General features: G+C 43.5%; 1 protein-coding gene across 1 annotated transcript in view; it reads left to right on the top strand.

The window, feature by feature from the left end:
• The window catches only part of LOC109904417 (receptor-type tyrosine-protein phosphatase U-like), a 268,951-nt gene that overhangs the window by 95,914 nt on the left and 153,016 nt on the right, over positions 1-20,021 (top strand). Inside the window, 1 exon segment of the mRNA XM_031788734.1 lies at positions 1,907-2,035. Within this exon segment, the coding sequence (XP_031644594.1) occupies positions 1,907-2,035 (129 nt within the window).

Below are 20,021 nucleotides of genomic sequence, written 5' to 3'. Positions count from 1 at the left end.
AGGGAAGAGGAGATGAGAAGATCGGACTATGGGAGAAGGGGATGAGGAAGAAGGGGGGTTGATGCTACTTAGTCAGCAGGAAGGAAAAGTGGAAAGTAGTCCGCACATTAGCTGATACGTCTAGCCCTGAAGAAAATAAGAAAAAGAGAAAGTGTCTTGGTGGTTTATTGCAAAGGGAATGCCTTCTGCATGCTGTTTCAAACAGGAGAAAAGTTAGTCTACATTAAGAAAGAAAACAGATGGATTTCCCAAACAAATCACAAAAGAGAACAGCGGGCGACGGACGTGTGTGTGTGTGTGTGTATGTGTGTGTGTGTGTGTGTTTTCTGGCCGACCAGGTGGGATGCTTTTAAGCAGGGCCTGGCATGGAGTCAGTGACTCTTTAACACAAGTCCTGTTCAGTGCTCTACTCCTGCTAAGGCTTAATATGATCACTTAGCCCAGAGGGTCCTGGGATATACACTAAACTGTGGACTGTTGGAGTTAAAGTAAAGGCCGTTTGGCCTGCCTACCACACTAGGGCTATTTGAGTTAATGGAGTGCCGTGTGTGTGTGTGTGTGTGTGTGTGTGTGTGTGTGTGTGTGTGTGTGTGTGTGTGTGTGTGTGTGTGTGTGTGTGTGTGTGTGTGTGTGTGTGTGTGTGTGTGTGTGTGTGTGTGTGTGCGCGCAACAGGGGACTGTGCCTGTGGAAGTAAACTGGACTTTATGTGAAGTGAATATGCATTTCTTCTGCTTGCCCACCCACCACCAGGGGTCCACTCCTGCTACTCTCACTGGTCCAGTCAAACTCAATCCAAGGGCCAAAACTGTGGCTCTCACTGGTACCATAGCAACCTGAGTAGTACTACTTTAGTCTATTCACCTTATCAACAAACTTCCCTGTGCATGGTGTATCATGTTATGTTATGTATGGTCCATTTTGACATAGGAGATATGCAGCATTTAGCGATTGCCTTTCATTTAGGACCATCTTGTTCTGGGTTTTTGTGCAGCTGCTGGCTTTAAAGCCTGTGGTTGGTGTGATGAGAGCTGAGAGACGGTACTATGAACTGGGACGATGAGCTTGACAGGGTGGTGAAGGTCACCTTGACTCCCACCCCCTCCTCGCCATCCCCATCAGATGTGATAGTGCCACTACCTCCCTACCCTGGCACCACCAGCCCCACCGGTCATCCCAGCCCTATCTCGGTGACCTGTAGCTGGCCTGCTATTTTCACACCAAAGGGCTAATGGGGCAAAATGACCATGGCTCTGTCTCAATGGAACCCTATTTCCTATATAGTGCCTTATGGGCCCTGGTCAAAAGTAGTGCACTATATACTGGAGGGAATAGGGTGCCATTTGGGATGCCGCCCATAGATTCCCCAGGGGGAAATGGACAGAAGGACCGGAGAGGTATACTCAGCCAGACCCTGTCGCCATGCTGCAATGCCACCTAGATTACAACTATTAAATGTTATTTGGACAGAAAATAAAGCTTTTAGGGGCGAGTGTAAAGTTGTTTTTATGTAGGCATTTATAGTCTGCCTGTGATGATGTATGAGTTTGGTCCTGAGTGCCCATAGTTGCAGTGCTGCTGCTGTTGTCCCTCTAATAGAGCTCATTATTTATTCTAAGTCTTTGAGAGTAATTTTCTCTTGCGCTTCTCAAAGAACAAAGGAAAGATATGAGGTATGGATTTTCTTTGTCATTTCATTGATGCCTTAAAAAAAAAAGTGGTTCTCAAACAAAAACAGACAAACTCAGAAATATATATTTTTAAAATATATTTAGGCATGTTCTTTTTGCTTGAAGAGCAGGGGAATAGACTTTGACCCACAAAGGCTGTTTGAGTTGTAAGTTGGTTTATTTATTCAGTATTGATGCCTTCTAACCACCAATTCCCCTCTCTTTCTTACCCGTACAGCTGGCTGTACCTTTGACGAAGACTCTGACCCTGGACTGTGTGAGTACAAGCAGGGACAGGAGGACGACTTTGACTGGCAGCTGATGAGGACATACAACTGGCCACACAGCACCCCAGACCTGCTACGAGGTACATCTCAACACGGTTCCAATGTGGTTTATAACCCTAGGTCTTCATCTTCATCTAATGAACATAATTTCTGATGTACATTTCAGCAAAGGGTCCCAAAAACTCTATCCCATTGTCCAAATGCACACTTCACAGAACTTTGGAATTGAGCCTAAGTTAGTATGCTAGCTAGGTTTTGAAACCACAGGAGGTTGGTGGAACGTTAATTGGGGGGGCTCATAGTAATGGCTGGAATGGATGAAATGGTTTTCATGTGTTTGATACCATTCCATTCACTCCATTCCAATCAATATAATGAGCCGTCCTCCCCTCAGCAGCCTGCTGTGTATGAAACAGAAGGGGAGTAAAACAGGCCCAGCATTTCCATTAGCTCAGAGTCTGTTTCCATCATCCCCACACCGCCAGGTGGTCTCTCTGCATGTGCTCTATCACTGTTTTTCTAGGTAGGTAAGTTAGTCATGCTCCAGCAGGTGGCCAAGCCTCTTACCACGCACCCCCCCCCCCCCCCGACCACACACACACACACACTTTATTATCTTGTGGGGACCAAGCAATTGATTCCCATTCAAAATCCCATTTCCCCTAACCCTAATTGTAACCCTAAATCTAACCCCTAACCCTAAAACACCCCTTTTCCAAACACACACACACACACTCTGGGAACCCAAGCCTTATTCCGTGCCCATATTTGCTGCACACACACATACAACCTTTATTTAAAGCTTCCTGCCACCATTGAGGGAAATGGTGTGTGAGCTTCTCCAAGCCTCTGTCCATGTGCGGGCGCCGCATGTAATGACGGGATATTCACAAGCACAGGTGAACTGTGACTGCTATTCATGGGTGTGTGTGTGTGTGTGTGTGTGTGTGTGTGTGTGTGTGTGTGTGTGTGTGTGTGTGTGTGTGTGTGTGTGTGTGTGTGTGTGTGTTCGTGCGTGTGCAGGAAAAGGGCCCTGCAGAGCATCCGGATTCTGCATAATGCATCTGCTGTGTTATCAAACACTTGTTCCGCTGTTCTGGGCACACACACACATCTCTCCGCTCTGGAGGCAAAATGGGGTTAGTTAATGAACTTCCTCCCTGGGATTGGCTGATTGGCCATGGGTCACTGCTGATTGGGTCACACTGCTGATTATACTTCCTGGTGTTCCTCAGGGGCCAGTAGCAGAAACCTTTTTAGCTTCCTTTTTCCCCCTAATTTTTTATCTTTCATCTGTTAGAGGTCTTCAGATGGGGTACATGTGGGATTGAAGTGGAGTGTGTGCGTGTGTGTCTTTAAAACGTTGAAGTGGACTGCTTCAGTCATGTCTTTATTCATCATCACAGACACTCCCTCTCAGGGATGAGGAATAAAGACTATATGAAATGCACTACTCTGTTGAGGGTTTTCCATGCTAAGTACCTATTGTTTGGACTACTTGAGGCAGTAGCTTACAAACCCACAGCACACAGGCTAAAATCACTTCATGAACAGACAACCTTTTAGACAATTATTCAAGCTGCTTTGTGAGAGTGAATTTATTTATACATTTTCTGTGTGTAACAGTTGGCACCCATTTCAATGTCAACTTGAACTTGACAATCAATGCACGTCACTCAAAAATCCATGTACGTCATCCATTACGGCCATTTCCTGGCGTTACTCACTAGCCCATAAAATGATCAAGTGATGTTTTCTCTGTGAGAAAAGTCAATCCCAATCCTGGTTGTTATATTTCACAAAAATATCTTAGTGTTTCTCTTGAAACATATCAACATAAAACCAAGGGACCATGTTGATGCTTCATGCACCATTCCGCCGCATAAACAATCTATAGACTTACCCATTGGGTAAGCACGTCTCTAACCCAATAACTTTCTACGGGTTCCTCCAGAGCCGCTAAAGAGACTCTTATTGAGACAACAGCTTAGTTTATCTATCGGACACCGCAGCAGATCAATAATATAGATCACAGACCCAGAGACCACCAGAATACCAATGGTGTGGAAACACTGGAGGGAGGGAGGGAGGAAGAGAGGGAGAGGGTAGCTGCGATTCCAGAGGTGGAGTATAGGGGACATTACAGTCCCCTCCATACCTCTCTTCAGAGGCGTCATACCCTTTAAAACGGAAGATTTTTGTATTCATTGTTTGGATAAAAATATATAACATAGAAACAGAATCAATGCATATTGAATTGGGACACCATTGCCTCCTGAAATGTTTTTGAACCTCTCCCCATTCTCTCAGGTCAACTCACAGCATCTTATTGCAGGTCTAGAAATGCGGCTGAAGACTTGTGTAATGGGTATGGTGTCTGTTTTTGATAAGGTTCATGTAGGAAATGAAAGGAAACTGTCATGTTATCTTGGTATAGAAAGAGTATTGCATCATCGTGTGTGATTCAGGTCCGATACCTAACATGTGGACAGTGATAAGACGGACATTTTGTCCTCTGACATGATATGTGGAGAGTGAGACCGGTGATGGGGGCAGTAAGCTACAGTGTCACAATAGGGTGAAGAGTTCTATTAGACTAAGCCGTGTATGTGTGCTTCTGCCAAGTGGCAGAAGTCACACTAGCCCTCGTCCAACATACACACTACTCAGCAACGTTCTGCGAGGGCCTAGCAAGGCTCTTTGTTTAGAACTTTCTGTCACGGTCGTCATAAACAGGAGACCAAGGCGCAGCGTGGTAAGCGTACATAACTCTTTAATGAAAGAGAGAACACGGAACAAAACTATACAAAACAACCCGTGAAGCTATATGGCTAGTGCAGAACAGGCAACTAAACATAGAATAACAACCCACAAAATACCCAAGGAATATGGCTGCCTAAACATGGTCCCCAATCAGAGACAACGATAAACAGCTGCCTCTGATTGAGAACCAATCTAGGCAACCATAGACATATAAACATCTAGACTAGAGAAACCCCTAGACATACAAAACCCCCTAGACAATACAAAAACTAAACCAACCACCCATGTCACACCCTGACCTAACCAAATAATAAAGAAAACAAAGATAACTGAGGTCAGGGCGTGACACTTTCCTCTCAGAGTTCAAACGAAAACGCGACACTCGCGACACATTTCACGGGGTGAAATCACCTGGGCCCTCTCTCCCCACCTCTATAGTAGCAGTTTGAAGGCAGGACATTCCCTGCACTTCACCGGCTTTGATGATCACTGACTCGAGAGTACAAAAACTAACTAGCTGTAGCAGAATGGCTCTTTGCATTTAAATGGCACATTACCAGAGTGCTCTTACTCCCTGTTCGAACATAACACGACTCCTTGCCTCATTTGCATCCCCATGTTCTACAGCTATGTTGTCTTTGAAGTATAGGTGTAGTAAATGGGTGTCCCAAATGGCAACCTTTTCTCTGTATAGTGCACTACTTTTGACCAGAGCCCTATGGGTAGTGCGCAAAAAGGGAATAGGGTGCCATTATGGCACGTATCCTAAAACATCCCTGTTCAGAGGTTTTTCTATTGCATTTACGCTAAAGGCATCTCTTGTCCTGGTGTTGTTGTTGGACCTTTAATGATGAAATTACCAATCCTAACAAGGTCTTTTTTTGTTCTATTAACAGGATTTAATTAGCAGCACTAGGATGTTAGGGAGAATTGTATGTTTTTTGCTGCTTGAGAATATTTCATGGTTGGTGCCAGCACTGGTTGAAGAGTAAAATCTTTAGAAATTAGGCTCTTACTTGTTATTTCCATATTTTCCCCCTTGTATAGCATGGAGTGCCAAAAACAACTGGCAAAATATTGTGTGGTTAATTAATCACATCCTTTTTGTTTTCAGAGGAAGTGGGAGTCTTACTGGCCAGTTTGATCAGAATCTCTGGAGGAGAGGATATTTCACAGAAGACAGAGCTTTACTTGCTGCTTATCAGACTCTGTGGAGAGTCGAGGCCAGGCAAAGACATTTACCTTGTGTCTTTGGTCTGTGTATAACTGGTCTGCTTCAGTAAGTCCTAATTAAACTAGGACCAGAGCATGAACTGAAGAGGGGAAGAAATGGAAATGAAACAGATCAAAAGAAAGAGGGAAGGGAGAGAGAAACGGAGGGGATGTGTACAAAGAGACCAGAGGCCTAGACATAGTCCAAACACTTTGAGAGATTAGAGGTCGAGGGAGAGACGGATATGACCGGGGAGTCCAGACCTCTTTCTGTTAGAAAGTGAAGAGAAATTGTCAAGTGGAACTCAAAGGAAGGCTCAGTTCTTATCTGTCGAAAGCACATTGAATGATAGACACTGGAAACAAATAACTGAAATGGTCAGTGTCCATCGGGGGAAGGAGAAAATGAGAAAATAAATGGTCATTTCTTGTTAGCTAGCATTCTTTGAATGAAGTATCTTGTGATTTTTAAGGATTGTCCAAATGTAACATTCTGCATAATTCAGTCTTGTCAACTTCAAGCACGAATGAAATAAGTCTAATCAAATCAAAAGAACAAAGCTAGTACCCTAAACGTTCACCTCTCCCAGCCTCTCTTGGATATCTAGGAATTGGACCTGAACCATGAACATTCTCCAGTGTTCCTTATTTGACAAGTTCAGAAGATACCTCTGTTTCATGCCTAATGAGCACAACCCTGAAATGGCAAAGGAACCAGGCCCATTCTCTCATTCCAAAAGGGGTACAAAGAATATGTTCTGTTCAATCACTTACCTGTGATTTCATGGCTAACGTCCTGGTCTCCTTCTGCAATCCTACGGAAGACACAGCATGGGTTGATTGGCTTACGTGGAGGACACTGCAGGAGTTGATTGACTTATTGTCCTGCTGAGCAGTAGCTCAGTGATTAGCAACAGACTGACTCTGATTCTGCATTGCTTCTGAAGAACAGAACACACTCTCGCCATTCACTGTAATCAGATCATTCAGTATGCAGGTTGGCAGATGGGAGAACGTGGCATATTATACTGTTTCAGTAGGCTTTAGATCGGGTTAAAACGTGACCGAAAATGGACCCTAAGAAAATGTTGTTTACGTCGATTAACCTTCTCTGCTGTGAGGCCTTCACAACCTTAGCAGGAGGATCTACCAAAGGAGTCAACAGAGTCTCTTTTATAGTCTCTCTTTCCCCCCTGGTCGTGAACAATCCCTAGAATTCTGTAACTAGATACACTGAGATAATTGAGGGACCAGGTCCTCTATAATTAACCTTACTGTAATTATTTTAATGACAGTGGCTTATGAAAGGAAGCTATTGTGAAGCGGTGTGGTACTGTCATTAAGGGGGAAGCAACAGCATTCTCTCAGTGGTATAGTAAGCCTGATTCAGGCTACATAACAGGGAGGGTCCATTTCTGTTTTAACTGACATCAACTCATGTTTTCATACTCTTATGATTGACAGTAGGGAGAGAAGGCATTTTTAGATAGGGCTGTTGTCATAGAAACCGTGATTGGTGCTCTGTTAGAGTACTGGATATATTGAGTATGAGTGACTGCTCTCCACACGCCTGTTCATCATCGCTAATTAAGCACCTGCGTGAGCGGCAGGTAGCCTAGCGGTTAAGAGCTTTGGGCAAGTAACCGAAAGGTTGCTGGTTTGAATCCCTGAGTGGACTAGGTGAAAAATCTGTCTGTGTCCTTGAGAAAGGCACTTAACCCTAATTGCTCCTGTATGTCTCTCTGGATAAGAGTGCCTGCTAAATGACTAAAATGTAAATGTGTGTGCTCCAAACGGTGACATTGTCTCCTCGCTAGTTTAGCCTCATCTTCCTGCTGACGTGATGAAACTCCTGAGTCATTATGCTAAACAACGACAGAGTGCACGCACACACACCAACACACACACTCACACACACCCTGAGTCATTATACTGAACAATGACAGGGTCAATCATTATGGCAGCCTGTTTAAGCCTCCTCTAGTTTATGAAAGGCGTTTAGAGAAGGATTTACATTCTTTATTAGCTTTGTGTCATGCCCTTCAACATCTAGTTGAGCTTTTAATACCTGGTGTTACCCACACGGTGCGTTGTCAGGGACTCAAGGGCACACATAGGTCCTTGTAGACTAGACTGCCTATCTCTACTGTCATGCTACTGCAGTATTATTAGCTACTCCCACTGACTTGTTTTATCAACACTCCTTCGTGGCAGAGGAACTTGGACTGATCCTTTCTCTCTCCTCTCGCTCGCCCGCTCTCTCACTCTCTTTCTCTGTACCCCTCTCTATCCCTGTCTTTGTCTCTCTCTCTCTCTCACTCTCTCTCGCTCTCTCTCTGTTACTTTCTCACAATAAACATGCATTCTAAAGTCTCTCTCTTTTGTTCACACAAAGTTCTCTTTTGTTCACACAAAGCAGGCACGCACACACCTCTCTCCTTTTCTTTATTTTCTTGTGGGGCTGCATTATTTGTTTCTGATTGGTTTTGGCTGTGTGTCGAGGCAGTGTTATTATCTATATGGACTGCCAGGGCATGGTTTATGGTAACAATATCCTAACAATAAGCTGGATTAGGGAACAGTATATAGGATTTAAATTGCTATGGGATCTCTGTGGGGCATCAGTGTTCTATAGAGTCAGCATACACTGGTCTGAGCTGTAAGGACAAAGAATGATAGGAGGATTCAACGTTCTCCTTCCTTGCTCCTCTCCTGTCTTTTCCTCCTCCTCTCCTCTTTCCATCCCTACAAGTGCAGACTATTTCCAGATAGTCCTTTCCATACCCCCCTTCTCTCTCTCTCTCTCTCTCTCTCTCTCTCTCTCTCTCTCTCTCTATCTCTATCTCTATCTCTCTCTCTATCTGTCACAGTAATTGATATATGGGTGCCGGAGCTAGGTGGAGATCATTTGCATATAATGTCCTGGTAACGGATGTAATAATGAATGCCCTGGGCCCTGTGAGCTGTACAAGGAGGAGGATGAGCCTCTATAAGACTGATGATCCTTTCAATAATGCACAATAAGCAATATTTTCCTGCCAGATCAAATTAGTCTGACGTACAGCTGAGGCTGGAGCTAGCGGTGGTCAACTGAGGAGACTGGAGTATTCCTATCCAGTCTACTGTTCCTGTCCTTGGCTCTCCTCTGCATGTATAATGCTCCAGGCCTCAGTCACTCCTCTTTAGTCCCAGGTCTAAGTACCTCATCAGTCCAGTTCTTATACCCCAGCCTGACAAGCACAGCCTCGTCGGCCCTACTCCAATCCCTCCTTACTCCCAGCCCTCACCTTTAGTAACCTAACCTGTAAGATAACAATAACTCCCTAGTCTCTCAACCCGAAACCTGATGCATCTCTTAGCTCTGGACTGTGGTCCAACCCAAGCCCCACTCCTAGCCTGGAGTTAACTCTCCTGTTGTGTTCATTTCCTGTTAATTAATTATGTGTTCCAGGTCCAAAATGACCACCCCATTATAGCTGATTATAAATACATAAAAATACATATATTATCACCTAATGTTGTGTTAGATCTTTTTATCAACTTAAGTTCTTGTGAACATTACAAGTTTTGAACTTCTATTTGCTATTTTTGGCCTGTAGCCCTCATTGATCGGAACTCATACAACTAGTTTTTGAGTTAAAAAAAATGCATAATGTGTGGATTATCTTGATTATAACAAATACTCAGATGAAACATATGGTGCTATTTATCACAGAATACTTTGTGTCAAAGTTTAACAAGGACATTTGTTTTGAAACCATTTCAAATGGTTAAATAGTGGCAGGATTTTACGTCATCAACTCGGGATATGGCGTATCCCGTTGGCCCTGGGTCATCCTGATAACATTTTCAGCTGACAGCCGACCTCTCCTCTCAGGTGGGGATGAAGACCAAGACAAATTCCCATTCCTTGACCAGAATGTAACAACAACCTCAGCAGGGCCCTCTTCCTCATCACTGGATTGTAACAACAACCTCAGCAGGGCCCTCTTCCTCATCACTGGAATGTAACAACAACCTCAGCAGGGCCCTCTTCCTCATCACTGGATTGTAACAACAACCTCAGCAGGGCCCTCTTCCTCATCACTGGATTGTAACAACAACCTCAGAAGGGCCCTCTTCCTCATCACTGGAATGTAACAACAACCTCAGCAGGGCCCTCTTCCTCATCACTGAAATGTAACAACAACCTCAGCAGGGCCCTCTTCCTCATCACTGAAATGTAACAACAACCTCAGCAGGGAACTCATTTTTATAGAGTAATTGTAGTTTCACCCATTCATTTCTAATGACCGGTCATTTTTGACCGGGAACACAGCAGGTGTACAAAAGTTAAATAAAACACCAAGAAAAATCATCAAAATGTGTTTTGTGTGTTCAGATGCCCTGTGTGGACAAAGTCATGGAACCTTATGACAATCAGATTAAATGAACTACATTTTTTCAGGGAGAACTTGTATATCGGTCCAATTCGACTGGAACACAGCAGGAGGGTTAAGAAGTTAATTCTGTCTCATGTTACTACTCACTGTAATATCTTATTCCAGTCAAACATGGAACCTTTAGATGTCTCATTATTATATTATTCAATTAGTTTCCCTCGACTGGTGCAAAGTTACTAAGCAACAGACTTTCCTTAGAAAATAAAACTTCAAATATCAGTATATGAAGAGATCTGAGACTCATTACAAAGTTATTAAATGCTGATGGCTTGGTTGTAAATGAAACCTACAGTCATTCGGGAGACGGGAGAGTAATATAGAACACGCTCATAGTCCTTTAATGTTTTCTTTTTTTCAATCAGTGTTTAACATTCTTAATTAATTTGTTTGCATGTCACAATTCCCCTGAATTAATGAATCATGTTCCTCAATGACAGAAATATTCCAAGTCGACAGACACATTTTATCGATAACAGCTTCCATTGAACAGGCTCTGATTTGAAACCATTTCATTTGGGAGTGAAAGAGTTTAGCCATATATCCTTTATGATTCTCCACAGCTAGACAATGTTTAGAGGTACATATAATAATATAATTGTTTTTGTATGGAAAATGGGAAATGCCACAGACGGACAGGGCTGCTGTGATTCTAGCTTTTACTTTGCAGTATTTTGTTTTTTAAAAATGGTTATTTCTTGCAATATTATCCCAGGAAATGTTTTGTGTTATTACATACATACAGACGGGAATAACTTTTAGATGTCAGAGTGGCAGTAACTCAACAGCATTACCAGCATTACGACCATGACTTTCCCGAATTGGATCCTTTGGTGATTCCTCCAGGGCAATTGAACTGATTCCAGAGGCTGTTCCAAAACACCGCTGGCAGAAAAGACGTACTCGGAGTGGACTTTTAGTCTGACTCAGGAGGCGCGTACACCACCCACCGCTTCCGAGTATGTTACTCGTTAATGTTCAGTCTCTGGATAATAAAATTGACAAGATGAGGATTTCCTTCCAGAGAGACATGAGGGATTGTAACATACTCTGTTTCACGGAAACATGGCTCTCTCTGGATATATTGTCTTGAGTCCGTTCGGCCAGTTGGGTTCTCAGTTCATCGCGCAGACAGGAATAAATATCTCTCCGGGAAGAAGAAGGGTGGGGGTGTATGTTTCATGATGAACTACTCACAGTTTGATTGTGATAACATACAGGAACTCAAGTCCTTTTGTTCATCCGACATAGAATACCTCACAATCAAATGCCGACCGTATTACCTCCCAAGAGAATTCTCTTCGGTTATAGTCACAGCCATGTATATTCACCCTCAAGCCGATACCATGACAGCCCTCAAGGAACTTAGCTGGACTTTATGCAAACTGGAAACCACATATTCTGAGGCCGCATTTATTGTAGCTGGGGATTTGAACAAAAAACATTTTAGGAAAACGTTACCTAAGTTCTATCAACACATAGACTCTAGTACTCGCGCTGCTAACACTCGAACACTCGACCACTGCTACCCCAACTTCTGGGATGCCTACAAGGCCCTCCCCCACCCTTGTTTCGTCCAAATCTGATCATGACTCTGTTTTGCTCCTCCCTTCCTATAGGCAGAAACTCAAACAGGAAGTACCAGTGCTAAGGACTATTCAACGCTGATCTGACAAATTGGAATCTACGCTTCAAGATTGTTTTGATCACGCAAACTGGGATATGTTCCTGTTAACCTCAGAGAACAACATAGACGAATACGCTGATACTGTGACTGACTTTATCAGGAAGTGTATAGGAGATGTTGTACCCACTCTGACTATTAAAACTTACCCTAACCAGAAACTGTGGCTAGATGGCAGCATTCGCGCAAAACTGAAAGCGCAAACCATTGCATTTAACCACGACAAGGTGACTGGAAATATGACCAATTACAAACTGTAGTTATTCCCTCCGTAAGGAAATCAAACAGGCAAAACGTCTGTATAGAGACAAAGTGTAGTCACAATTCAACGGCTCAGACACGAGACATATGTGGCAGGGTCTACAGACAATCACGGACTACAAAGGGAAAACCAGTCACGCCACGGAAATCGACGTCACGCTTTCGGAAAAGCTAAACACCTTCGATCGCTTTGAGAATAACACAGTGGCACCGACATGTCCCGCTACCAAGGACTGTGGGCTCTCCTTCTCCGTGACCCGACGTGAGTAAGACATTTAAGCGTGTTAACCCTCGCAGGGCTGCCGGCCTAGACAGCATCCCTAGCCGCGTCCTCAGAGCATGCGCAGACTAGCTGGCTGGAGTGTTTACAGACATATTCAATCTCTCCCTATCCGAGTCTGTTGTCCCCACATGCTTCAAGATGTTCCTGTACCCAAGAAAGTAAAGGTAACCAAACTAAATGACTATTGCCCTGTAGCACTCACTTCTGTCGTCATTAAGTGCTTTGAGAGACTAGTCAAGGATCATATCACCTCTAACTTACCTGACCCACTTCAATTTGCTTACCGCCCCAATAGATCCACAGACGATGCAATCACCATCGCACTGCACACTGGCACACTGGCTTATCCAATCTGGACAAGGAGAATACCTATGTAAGAATGCTGTTCATTGACTATAGCTCAGCATTCAACACCATAGTACCCTCAAAGCTCATCATTAAGCTCAAGGCCCTGGGTCTGAACCCAGCCCTGTGCAACTGGGTCCTGGACTTCCTGACGGACCGCGCCCAGGTAGTGATGGTAGGAAACAACACCTCCACTTCGCTGATCCTCCACTTTGCTGATCCTGAGCACACAAGGATGCATGCTCATCCACCCCCTGTACTCCCTGTTTACCCATGACTGCGTGGCCACGCACGCCTCCAACTCAATCATCACATTTGCAGACAACACAACAGTAGTAGGCCTGATTACCAAGAACGACGAGACAGCCTACATGGAGGAGGTGAGGGCCAAGGAGGGTGGTGCCAGGAAAATAACCTCTCACCCAATGTCAACAAAACTAAGGAGCTAATTGTGGACTTCAGGAAACAGCAGAGCGAGTACCACCCCCCCCCCCTATCCACATCAACGGGGCCGCAGTGGAGAAGGTGGAAATGTTCTCGGTGTACACATTACTGACAAACTGAAACGTTCCATCCATATAGACAGTGTGGTGAAGAAGTTGCAACGGCGCCTCTTCAACCTCAGGAGGCTGAAGAAATGTTGCTTGGCACCTAAAATCCACACAAACTTATACAGATGCACAATTGAGAGCATCCTGTCGGGCTGTATCACCGCCTGGTACGGCAACTGCACCGCCTGCAACCGTGGGGCTCTCCAGAGGATGGTGCGGTCTGCCCAACGCATCACCGGGGGAAAGCTACCTGCCCTCCAGGACATCTACAGCACCCGATGTCACAGGAAGGCCAAAAAGATCATCAAGGAGCCACGGACTGTTCACCCCGCTATCATCCAGAAGGCGAGGTCAGTTCAGGTGCATCAAAGCTGGGACCGAGAGACTGAAAAACAGCTTATATCTCAAGGCCATCAGTCTTAAAATAGACATCACTAGCACATTACAGGCTGCTGCCCTATATACATAGACTTGAAATCACTGGCCACTTTAATAATGGAACACTAGTCACTTTAATAATGTTTACATATTTTGCATTACTCATCTCATGTGTATACACTATGTCTATGTCTATGTCATTGCCCGTCCAAATATTTATATATTCTTAATTCCATTCCTTTACTTTAGATTGTGTGTATTGTTAGATATCACTTGTAGTGGCTTCCTTTCGTCTTTACCATAGCCACTGCCCAAGCCTGAAGCGGGGTTGTTTGGTACGCATACAGTCCACACTCAAGGTTTCTAAACGGCCAAACATTCAATGACATCCAGGGATATGGTGCAACAAAAATGTTTATTCTTCTTATATCTAACAAATAAATGATTCTCCAATCAACTTAAAGCATAGAATACTTGATATGGAAAATACATATTATGACCTCTCTGTATGTCCGTATGGTCAAAAAACTATACCGCTCCCGCATCTAGCAAGGACTCCCTCCCCCGAAGGCCCAACTTCCTGCCTTTATCCTAACACACTTACCACAATACAATGAATAGGCAAGAGGGGGGACCAAAAACTGAGTTACACTAACAAATGAATATATCTCAATCAGGTCAATATACATCATAAAGGTACCTAATATTTCATCATATACATTTAATATATTTACACAAATATACATGGAGCTCCATATGTTCGGTCTTTGAAACAAATATGTCCAAATCGGCTCTAACATTACTTGTTAGATATTACGGCAATTTTGGAGCTAGAAAGACAAGCATTTCGCTACACCAACAATAACATATGCTAAACACGTGTATGTGACAAATACCATTTGATTTTAAATGCCAAGTCAATAAAGAATTTTCAGCTGTACAGATAGATAGCAATACTAAACTGCACCAGAGAGGCACAGGAAAAACAAAAATGACTGGAGGAACTTATTCAAGAAAGATCAAGGGTAAGGTATTATAGAAATAAAGTGAACAGGATGGAATACGTACTTTCCAAATGCACTGTGTATGTACAGTTGAAGTCAGAAGTTTACACACACCTTACCAAATACATTTAAACTCAGTTTTTCACAATTCCTGACATTTAATCCGAGTAAAAGTTCCCTCTCTTAGGTTAGTTGGGATCACCACTTTATTTTAAGAGTGTGAAATGTCAGAATAACAGTAGAGAGATATTTATTTCAGCTTTTATTTCTTTCAGCACATTCCCAGTGGATCAGAAGTTTACATACACTCAACTAGTATTTGGTAGCATTGCCTTTAAATAGTTTAACTTGGCCCATTCCTCCTGACAGAGCTGGTGTAACTGAGTCAGGTTTGAAGGACTCCTTGTTCGCACACGCTTTTTCAGTTCTGTTTAACTTGGCCCGTTCCTCCTGACAGAGCTGGTAGAGAGATATTTGTGTAACTGAGTCACGTTTGTAGGCCTCATTGTTCGCACACGCCTTTTCAGTTCTGCCCACAAATCTTCTATGGGATTGAGGTCAGGGCTTTGTGATGGCCACTCCAATACCTTGGCTTTGTTGTCCTTAAGCCATTTTGTCACAACTTTTGAAGTATGCTTGGGGTCATTGTCCATTTGGAAGACCCATTTGCGACCAAGCTTTAACTTCCTGATTGATGTCTTGAGATGTTGCTTCAATATATCCACATCATTTTCCTGGCTCATGATGCCATCTATTTTGTGAAGTGCACCAGTCCCTGCTGCAGCAAAGCACCCCCACAACATGATGCTGCCACCCCCGTGCTTCATGGCTGGAATGGTGTTCTTCGGCTTGCAGGCCTCCCCCTTTCTCCTCCAAACATAACAATGGTCATTATGGCCAAATGGTTTCATCGGACCAGAGGACATTTCTACAAATAGTAGGATCTTTGTCCCCATGTGCAGTTGCAAACCATAGTCTGGCTTTTTTTATGGCGGTTTTGGAGCAGTGGCTTCTTCCTTGCTGAGCGGCCTTTCAGGTTATGTCGATATAGGACTTGTTTTACTGTGGATATAGATACTTTTGTACCTGTTTCCTCCAGCATCTTCACAAGGTCCTTTGCTGTTGTTCTGGGATTGATTTGCACTTTTCGCCCCAAAGTACGTTCATCTCTAGGAGACAGAACGCGTCTCTTTCCTGAGTGGTATGACGGCTGCTTGGTTCCATGGTGTTTATACTTGCGTACTGTTGTTTGTACAGATGAACGTGGTACCTCCAGGCGTTTGGAAATTGCTCTTAAGGATGAGCCAGACTTGTGGTGGTCTACCATTTTTCTTCTGAGTTCTTGGCTGATTTCTTTTGATTTTTCCCATGACGTCAAGCAAAGAGGCACTGAGTTTGAAGGTAGGCCTTGAAATACATCCACAGATACACTTCAAATTGACTCAAATGATGTCAATTAGCCTATCAGAAGCTTCTAAAGCCATGGCATATTTTTCTGGAATTTTACAAGCTGCATATTTCTCTATCTTAAATGTGCACACGCACACACACACACACACACACACACACACACACACACACACACACACACACACACACACACACACACACACACACACACACACACACACACACACACACACACACACACACACGATAATAATATACTAGCTCCCTAGTTTTAACAGGGTAATTGTGTGAAATGAATGACAGTAATTGAACATATAATATGACAGTAATTGAACATATATGCAGTGATTAGAAAGGATAGGTTACTTTGTGCCCACTTGTTTTACAGAGAACATTGAGTTCACATGAAAAAGTTTTAAACAAGATGAAGATGAATTGAATTAGAGAGATTGAAGAGGTGTTTGATATTCTTTTATTTTGGTTTGAAATGACTGTTAAACCTGTAAAGAACTTCATCCATTATAATATACAGTGTATATACAGTGCATTCGGAAAGTATTCAGACCCTTTGACTTTTTCTAAATGTTCTTACGTTACAGCCTTAACACATAATGACAAAACAAACAGTTGTATTTTTATTTTTTGCAAATGTATTAAAAATAAAAAACTGAAATACATTACATTTACATAATTATTCAAACCTTTTACTTTTACTTTGTTGAAGCACCTTTGGCAATGATTACAGCTTCAAGTCTTCTTGGGTATGATGCTACTAGCTTGGCACACCTGTATTTGGGGAGTTTCTCCTATTCTTCTCTGCAGATCCTCTCAAGCTCTGTCAGGTTGGATGGGGAGCATTGCTGCACAGCTATTTTCAGGTCTCTCCAGAGATGTTCGATCAGGTTTAAGTCCAGGCTCTCGCTTGGCCACTCAAGTACATTCTGAAACTTGTTCCAAAGCCACTCCTGCATTGTCTTGGCTGTGTGCTTATGGTTGTTGTCCTGTTGGAAGGTGAACCTTCGCCCCAGTCTGAGGCCCTGGAGCAGGTTTTCATCAATGATCTCTCTTGCTCCGTTCATCTTTCCCTCGATCCTGACTAGTCTCCCAGTCCGTGCCATTGAAAAACATCCCCACCAGAGAATCTTGTTTCCCATGGCCTGGGAACTCTTTTACTGAGAAGTAGCTTCCGTCTGGCCACTCTCCCATAAAGGCCTGATTGTTGTAGGGATGCAGAGATGGTTGTCCTTCTAGAAGGTTCTCCCATCTCCACAGAGGAACTCTGGAGCTCTGTTAGAGTGACCATTGGGTTTTTAGTCACCTCTCTGACCAAGGCCCTTCTTCCCCGATTGCTCAGTTTGGTTGGGCTGCCAGCTCCAGGAAGTCTTGGCACAAACAAACTTAGTGTAAAAATATTAACTGCTGCACTTTCTTATCCATCTGGCTTGGCCATGATGATGGTTAGGTAAACAAACATTCACTTAGGCAATATTTTTCCCATTCCAACTATTGTTCTTTCACTTCACATCTAAACAACAGTACTGACACAGAAGAGCAAGAGGTAAAAAGTCAGCACATTCTGTTAAATTCTTTTAGGCCAAGACAGAATATATTCATGGTGTTTCTCTAAAAAGTTAGTATGAGAGTCTTTTAATGTCCTTAAACTAAACTTTTAAACCACATTAATTTGACTTCATGACAGTCAGGATTTGTTTAGAATGCATTAGTGTTTTCCTCTCTCCTCTCCTGCTTTGAGGCTGTGAGTGTGTGCGCCCAACAGTTGTTGTCTGCTGTGTGGTGGCTGTCATTCCCTCAGGAGCAGATAAAGAGCAGACGTATGACGGGTCAATGTATGAATGCAGGGACGACACGGTGTGTGTGTATGTACATTGAGTGTACAAAACATGAATAACACCTGCTCTTTCCACGACACAGACTGACCACTTGAATCCAGGTGAAAGTTATGATCCCTTATTGATGTCATGACTTAAAAACGTAACCCTATGCAACATTAACCAAGTAAAAACCGTTCTGTAGCATTGAGGTTTGTGCAGCAGGCTATAGGCCCAATACATTATCACTGCATATTGGCTATGCTTGACTTGCCCTGCCAATGTTGTTCTTCTCAGACCATTTAAAAATTATATTGAAAAAAATGGAGGTACAGTATGACCACACTGGTAATATATCATTTGTTGTATTACCTGTGAGGCACAGCTAAGTGAGCATAATGATTCGCTTTTTTGTGGACTGATGGCCTGCATCTGATGGTCAGTCTGAGGGGCGGGAGGATCGGTGAGGCTGCCTCTCACCCGACTCACCGTCCCTCCCTCTGATAGAGAAACTTACGTCGCACTGCGTTACTGCTGCCTAATGCACCAAATCATGTTGTAACTCCCATGACCAGAGAAAGTTACATTTTTCCTCTATATTTAAAAAGATACAATCCGCTAATAATAACAACACAAACTTTACTATACTCATTCATTGCAGCTGCAGTGTAGCATGAGTGAAAGTAGGGAGAATCTGCATTTTATGACTTTCTTGACAACTACTTAAACATGAACATACTCATGGAAACAGCAGCTCTTTGCTGTATTCCTTGAGTCTCTCTCTAGTCATAATTGAAACATTTTTATCATCTTTTCTGTGTGTTCAATGAGTCTTTTTATCATCTATGGTTCAAGTAAACTTTGCAAACACTGTGATCTGAGTTATCTCATTGGCCAGCAGCAGGCTGGTGCACTTGATTCGCTGTCTGGACCTGCCGGGTAGGCAGAGTAATACCTTCAGACACATGAAGTGTTTCAAAATGAGAACACTGTCTTCCCGGCACTAGGGTTGCTGAATTAGGTGCACCTATCGTCAATAGCATGAAATTAATAAAAAATAGGAACTTAAGGCTTTATCGTTGAGTTTTTTGCAAAAATGTTTGATGATCGACCAGGAATGTCATGGAGATCTACTAGTCGATTGCGATCGACCGGTTGGTGACCACTGGTGTAAATGAAGGGGAAGAGACACATTAAAGAATAATTTTTAAGCCTTGAGACAATTGAGACATGGATTGTGTATGTGTTCCATTCAGAGGGTAAATGGGCTAGACAAAATATTTGTGCCTTTAAATGGGGTATGGTAGTAGGTGCCAGGCGTACCGGTTTGTGTCAGGAACTGCAACGTTCTGGCTTTTTCACACTTAACAGTTTCCCGTGTGTATCAAGAATGGTCCATGACCTAAAGGACATCCTGCCAACAAGTCTCCCACTCTGTCTCACTCTCTCTCTCTCTCTCTCTCTCTCTCTCTCTTTCTCCCTCTGTCTCCCCCTCTGACTCTCTCTCTCTCTCTCTCTCTTCTTTCCCTCTGTCTCCCCCTCTGTCTCACTCTCTCTCTCGTCTGCTCGTTCTCTCTTCTCTCTATCTCTCTTTCTCTTTCTTCGGCCTCTGTCTTCCCCTAATGTCTCTCTCTCCTTCTTCTTTCGTCCACTGTCTGCCCCCTCCTGTCTCACTTCCTCTCTTCTCTCTTTCTCCTCTGTCTGCCCCCAGATCTGTCTACTTCTCGCTCCCCCTGCTGTCTCACTCTCTCTCTTCTCTCGTCTCTGCTCTCTCTCATCTCATCTCATCATCTCTCACTGCTCGTCGTCTCTCTCTACTTTCTCCAATCTGTCTCCCAGGTCTGTCTCGCGCGCTCCTGTCTCTCTCGTCTCTCTCTCTCTCTCTCTCTCTCTCTCTCTCTCTCTCT

This window comes from Oncorhynchus kisutch, linkage group LG14, assembly GCF_002021735.2.
Source record: "Oncorhynchus kisutch isolate 150728-3 linkage group LG14, Okis_V2, whole genome shotgun sequence".
NCBI classification, from domain to species: domain Eukaryota; kingdom Metazoa; phylum Chordata; class Actinopteri; order Salmoniformes; family Salmonidae; genus Oncorhynchus; species Oncorhynchus kisutch.
The sequence above is the reverse complement of the archived record's forward strand: the minus strand, read 5'-3'. Positions and strand labels throughout refer to the sequence as shown.